This window comes from Crotalus tigris, unplaced genomic scaffold (genome assembly GCF_016545835.1).
Source record: "Crotalus tigris isolate CLP2741 ecotype Arizona unplaced genomic scaffold, ASM1654583v1 scf7180000018040.1558517, whole genome shotgun sequence".
NCBI classification, from domain to species: Eukaryota; Metazoa; Chordata; class Lepidosauria; order Squamata; family Viperidae; genus Crotalus; species Crotalus tigris.
Window position 1 is genome coordinate 1489122 of NW_024096790.1, and position 6984 is coordinate 1496105.

At 35.6% G+C, this 6984-nt stretch overlaps 1 protein-coding gene across 1 annotated transcript in view; it reads left to right on the forward strand.

Annotated features, from left to right (window-relative positions):
* LOC120309586 (voltage-dependent calcium channel subunit alpha-2/delta-2-like) overlaps positions 1 to 587 on the forward strand; it is a 174620-nt gene extending 174033 nt beyond the window's left edge. Inside the window, exon 3 of the mRNA XM_039346984.1 lies at positions 328 to 587. Within this exon, the coding sequence (XP_039202918.1) occupies positions 328 to 462 (135 nt within the window). The 3' untranslated portion in view covers positions 463 to 587. The remainder of the gene's footprint in view (positions 1 to 327) is intronic.
* The last annotated feature ends 6397 nt before the right edge of the window (positions 588 to 6984 follow it).

The window sequence follows — 6984 nt, forward strand, 5'->3', positions numbered from 1 at the left end:
TAGAGCCCTACTGCACTGACACAGAAGTAAAATGATCCCATAAAAGTAACAAAAGGCAAGGTTTTCCAATAGCTTGAGCATTTAATTAAGAAAGATCAGAGTTGCATATAGAAGATGTTTATGGAAATCATAAATTTTTAATTAATGTCTTTTCACAGCCGAGCTGCCAAGTAAGGATGCTGAAAATGTTTTGCTACTTAATACGCTGGGAGAATGATATAGCTGATTTGCCATGTGAAAGAGCAGAGTTAAAATGAGTCCTTGGTCATTGCTGCAATTCATGCTATCTCTTTATGGACTCATACTGTATGTTCTCTTTCATTTCAGAGACTGGCTGATGCAGCAGAGAAGTTTCAGAAAACCCATCGATGGCAAGACAACATTAAGGTAATGTTCTTTGAGTGGCCTCCTCTGATCTCCCTGTCATGGGCTCCTTTTTCTTATTCCTTTCGTTTAACATAAGCTTCACTAAACTGATGTATATTGAGCTAAAATTTCTGTTCTGTCTGAGAATGCTGGCAATTGCAGTTCCAATACTCTAGGAAGATATTCTGTTTGGAAAAGCTGTCTAATACGTTTATCAAACATCCTTCTCACAAATGTATCCTTTAAAAAAAATCAGGCATGTTAGGCCATTGTGTGCAGATCTAACTCATTTCCTATTACATCTATGCACAAGAGGTGTTACTGAGGTGACATAACATTATTCTTACTGTAGATCCTATGTTATGCTTGCATATGTCTCCAAATATAGGTTGATCTATCATTGCACCTAAGATACACCAAAAATTAGAAGAACGTTTTACAGGATCCAGCTTTTAACATCGTTCCACCATAATTGTGCACTAAAAATTAAAAACATTTTTTTTCTCACATCTGATGTTTCTTTCCACATTATTTTCTAATAAATAGAATATTTGTACCTCAGGATTGACAAGAGGGGTCCTTGATGCTCTCTGAGCTTGCTTGTTTTCTTGCAGACATTTCATTACCCAAACTACGTAAGATCATCAGTGCTGGTAGCTGATGATGTTACCTAGTTTGGGTAATGAAGTGTCTGCAAGAAAACAAGCAAGCTCAAAGAGCACCAAGGACCCATCACATTATTTTCCATTACCTTTCTTTTCCTTTCCCATCTGCAATTTCTGTAACTTTCTAGCACCCTAATTTCTGAAAGCAAGCCCCATCTTATCAAGTTCATGTGTGGATGCCTATTCTTGTCATTTATTCCTTCATACATTTAATCAAATTTATATGGCCACCCATCTCACAGAAAGCAATTTTGGGTAGCATACAACAGTCCAATAAAAAAGTAGAAATATACAACAGTCATTATCTATAAACTTTATATAATAATGGTTTAAAAGCATTAAAAACTATAAAAACTAAACTAAGACAGAGGTTCCTAGTTCTCAGAGCCTCCCAGCTGTAATGAAAGTGAATAATGTCATTTTGAACTCATTTTTAGTATTACCTCTGCTCACACGTGCATGAAATAAGACAATTCAAAAGACTGAAGGCGAAGGTCGAGGTAATGGTTAAAGGATTGGTTTCAAGTTGCCATGGAGAACTCCTTGGAAAGTTTGCCATTTTGCTATCTCAGCAGTCTGAGAGGAATTGTGTAGGTTGCCCTGCAGGGAGTGTCCCAAAAGATGATTCTTAAATCAAAGAGGGCAGCAGGTGCCTGGCATTTTTCTTTGCATTCACCTTTTCCATAGGATTGGATGCAATTTCATTCCAGTTGAGGTAGGTTCTGGAGGAGGAAAGAGCAATGGAAATAGATGCCAAGCAAATGTTGCTGCTTTAATGATTGCATTTGATTTTGTAATTATGGCACCTCTGCCAGGAAATGGGTATTCTACTTGGAAATTCAGCCAAATTATACCCAAGAAAAGAGATCTTCTTCTCCTTTCAGAAAGAGGATTAGGGAAAATAATTTCAAGCCAGTCAATCCACTCTTGCTAATCATCTGTTATAAGAGCATAAGGGGAAGGAATATTTCTTGATGCAAGCTGTTTTTGTTCATACTATAAAACGTTGCCCATGGTATTCTCCAAATGTATTTATTTATTTATCGAATTTCTTCACCATTCAATAGCCAAAGCTCTCTGGGCACTTCAGAAATGAATGGTGGAGACCATAAAATATACAGATATAATAAAACTTAATGTAAAACATTAAACAAATAAAGCAGTCTCAGAATCAATCCAAAATAAACAGCTAGGGGAGGCTAATAGGAATGGAAGAATCTAAACGAGGCTAATAACTTTTAAAGCGAAATATTAAAAGACTAAGGAGCCTGGGAGAATAAAAATGACTTCATTTGATCCACTGTAGACCACAGTGTAGGCATCATCTGCACTTTTCCAAGAAGAGAAGGACATACCTTAACCCAGGTAGCATCACTGATTTTAAAAAAAAATCATTTGGCAGGGGTACTTGGAAAGCATCATTAGAAAATGACCTTAGAGTCCATGTTGCTCTATAAAGGAATGATACTCTTCCATGTACACAAAGTTGCTTAGAATTTAAAAGTTAATACTTTTGAAAAGGCCTATTGGGACTCATGGATAAGCATTAGAAAAAAGTCATGGAAGCTTGTTTTTATATATGATAACAACAGTGAGACTATTATATGCTCAAAAGTAGCATATCAGCCTACAACGGAGGAATGGTTGGTGAAGATGATGGAAGTTGCACAGATAGCTAAATTAATTTCATTGGCTATTGAGAAACATTTATGGTTCACCGGAAAGCCCTTATAGACTTTGTGCACGAAATAGAAAAAAATGCATTTATGATTGGTGGTTTTAATGATTAGGAAAAAAGTGAACAAGAAAAAGAATAATCATCATGTAAGAGATAATTTTTGTAATTGTACTTATATTTGCTACAAAGGCTTTTGAAAGCATCTCTTTCTTTTTCTCCTGTCTCTATCCTTTGTATTTTTTTCAATTAAAAAAAATATTTTGAAACAGAAAGGAAGGATACGTCCAAACCACAAATCTTCTTATCAAGGGTTTCTGTGTTACTGACATTGTGTCTACTGCTCCAAAAAAAAAAAAAAAAAAAAAAAAAGAATTAGGACACACATGATTCAGAGCCATCTCATAAAGCAGGATTTCCCGTACTGTGAGGTATATCTTCCTGGGAAATATACAGACAAGAGTTCAGAGGAGATGTGAAGAACTTTTTCATTATATTGTTCCAATAAACCTACCTTTTCTAAAGTTTTGTTTTCATTGTTGATTTGTGTTCCTTTCTGTGTTTGGTGGGGGGTATATGTTAAGATTACACTAAAGGCACAAGTTTTAGGAACCTCTATCATAAAGGATGGACTTCTGGACAAGTAAAATGTGTGATACAGCTCTTACGTTTCATATTCTTTTCCATTTATTTCAATTCTCTTGCATGCTTTCCTGGTCATGTGGGTGCCTGATTTGAAGTGGCTCAAAGCTTATTGTGGGATATATAATTAAATGTCATTTGCAATTCTCTTTTGATAATCATGATGCATAGATGTGCATTACACAAAATGACCATTCTGATGGGAAATAATCATTGTGCATTTAAACTGATAATTTTTGCAATGAGATATATCAGTTGGGAAATCCAAACGTGTGTTGAGTTGAGGGGTGGGTAATTCTTAAGTCCTTATTTTGTCTCTATTTACTTAGCTTTATTTTAGAATCTGCCTGTGTAAGTAATCATCTTTTAAATCCATGGCCCAGTACAGAATTTTTAAAAAACTGATTGCAACTTATTTAATCACAAAAACATCCCTTTCAGACACTTAAGGTAAAATTCCAAGATGAAAGGTTTAGCCGCAGCTTTACTAATTGTCATCTTCCCTAGATGAATCCTGCTGTTACCAGGCCTTTTCCTTGGGTACCCTTAATATGTAAAGCCCTGATCATTGATTAGCCATCCATCATGAATATGGCAAAATGTCTAACCACAAGTGCTCCCTGCTTATCTACTTTTGGTAAGCCCCAAACACATCATGGAATGCTTAAGGGATTCTAATGTATTTTTGTTTGCCTTTAGAATTTAGAATAACAGAATTGGAAAGGACCTTCTAGTCTAACCCCCTGCTCAGGCAGGACACCCAGTACCATTTCAGAAAAATGGTTGTCTGATCTCTTCTTAAAAACATCTAGTGTTGGAGCATTCACAACTTCTGGAGGCAAGTTGTTCCACTGATTAATTATTCTAACTGTCAGGAAATTTCTTCTTAGTTCTAGGTTGCTTCTCTCCTTGATTAGTTTCCATCTGTTGCTTCTTGTCCTGCCTTCAGGAGCTTTGGAGAATAACTTGACTCCCTCTTCTTTGTGGCAGCCCCTGAGATATTGGAACACTGCTATCATATCCCACCTTATCCTTCTCTTCATTAAACTAGACATACCCAATTCCAGCAGCCTTTCCTTATATGTTTTAGCTTCCAGTCCCCTAATTATCTTTGTTGCTCTTCTAGAAAACATTGTGGTGACCAAAACTGGATGCAGTATTCCAAGTTTGGCCTTACAAAGTGGTATTAACACTTCACGTGATTTTGATTCTATTCCTCTGTTAATGCAGCCTAGAACTTCACTGCCTTCACTATTAGAGATATACAATTCTCCTGGTATAAACTTTGTTTCTACGCTGTTATTTTTTTTTTTACTTCACTGTTTTTCTTCACTGCCTTTTAATTTAACAACTTTACTAAATTAGACTTTGGTACTGGACTGGATTCCTAATCCTAATTATAACTTCAAATTTTATTTATGATGATTAATTATGATTTTGCTATAGTCTGGACTATCTGGATTATGTTGCAGACAGAAAAATGGAAGCTGGGCTCATCACTTTCCTGTGGGAATTAGAAACTTAGATGATTGTTCTCTGCTCCTGAATAAACTCTATGGGACTAAAGGATGTGAGAGATGTATGGAGCTGTTAGGAGTTGCTCTGTTTATAATTTTTAATCATGGAACTATACATAACTTGAAATTCAAGGCTATTATTTTATGCAACTAATTATGAAATTATCATAGTCCACAACATCTTGTGCTATAATGAATTAGCTGGTCTTTAAGGGTACTCAAAGACTGTTTTGAGTGCAACAGATTGAACATAACAGCAACTAGCTTCTGGCACTAAATTCTGCTGTATGGATAAAGCATAAGCTGACTTTAATATCCATTGGATTCAAGTGGTAATTTCTCCTGTATATCTGACACAGGAAGCATGTGGATGTACCATATGCCTCTTAGAGGTTATAGCAGTTTTATTTACAAATATGCTTTGGAAGGTTTCTTTGTTTTTTTCTTTGTTTACATAGGTTTATTCAGCCATTCTGGAGAACTGTTCCCACAATCATCTTGTGAGATCTTTGGGAATTGAGGTAACAATTCCAAAAGAAGATTTTTTGGCATTCCAGAAAAAGCAGAAAAATTAATGTCTTAGATACAAGCATTTTCCAAAAGGTGAATAGGGTTTGAAAACAAAATAATGTACTCTGGAGTGTAAATTTAGGTGAGATGCTAATTGCAAAGCCATATCAGGCTGTGAAATATTTCAGGTTAGCCCTAAATTAGGTAGACCATAAGACAACCCTATGGACAGAGGATGGATTTTATGTGTGAAAAACCTTGTAATCTAGATAGCATCCTTCTAATGCTGTGGAATGCACTTATAAGTAGAATCAAAGTGTATTCTGGTGAAGATTAAATGAAGCTATTGCCTTTTTATTTGGTTGCTTGGGTGATGGGATTATTTCATATAGAGATGGAGACAGAGAAGTATATATGTAGATAGGAATAAATGATTGGAGGGAGCAGCTACTGAAGGTCAGTAAAAAAATCTTATGGGAAGAAAAATATTTCCCTATCACTCTTCTGACATTGCACTAGGCAATCTGCACTGTCTGCCTGTCCACTTTCTTCACTAAGATACATTTCTTTCTTTTTTTTTTTTTTTTTTATTGAAATTTTTCAAAAGTTTTACAAATAAAAATCCACCCCCCCCTCCCCAACCACCCCACCCCCCCCCGACTTCCCAGAACTGAATATAGGATTATTTAACAAATATTTTAAAAATAACATTTGCAATTTATAAAATAATTAATAATAATAATAAAAATCACAGTAATAATATATATAGAAATAATATACATAACATAAACTTTAAAATGAATATACATTTCTTTCTTTAAAGGGAGTTAATGTGACATTCCGTTTACTTCTTTCAAGAATCTAAGGGCAAGCACTGAGTGCTGCTGAAGGCTGTTGTTATAGATTTACACCTGAGTGAGTCTGAGACCTAAGACTCCAGTAGAGCATCATTTGTGAAAAGACAAAGGAGTGAAACACATGCTTAATGGCAATGGCTACCCCATGGAGGATTCAGATGCCACAGTTGAAATATCTACAACAGAAAGAGGTAGAGCAAGAAAGGAGAGTCAATGAAGGACTGAAAAAAAGCAGGGAATAGAAAAAGAAATGAAGACAAGAACTGGAACCCAAAGAATCCCAGGGGAACTGAGGCTGTTCTTTAGAACAGCTTTTCCCAGGCTGTGGACCTCCAGATATATAATACATTTGAAAGGCACCAGGTTGGGGAAGGCTGCCATTTAGATGGTCTTCATAAATATATTGTACTAAAGAACTAAGAACCTAAGCAATGTTGACTTTCACATTCCAGCTTTTTTTAAAAAAAATGTAAATTTGGCCCTTTGAGGAAACTCTCTGGCCATTTTTCTCTTCCCCTGATCTTAAATGAGATTTGTGATAACAGCTTTTAAAAGCAAAGCCAGAGTTGACAATCCAGATATGTGGAATATGCCCACTTGTTTGAAGAAGGAAGTAGATACCTGTGAACAGCAGGTTGAAATTAATTAAAATTAAATTTTCCATTGAGGTATCATTCTATTTCTGGTGATTAAAGATTTGTTACAGTTCTGAAGTAAGAGATTCGGTACACCGTTCAGAATGGAGTCAGTTT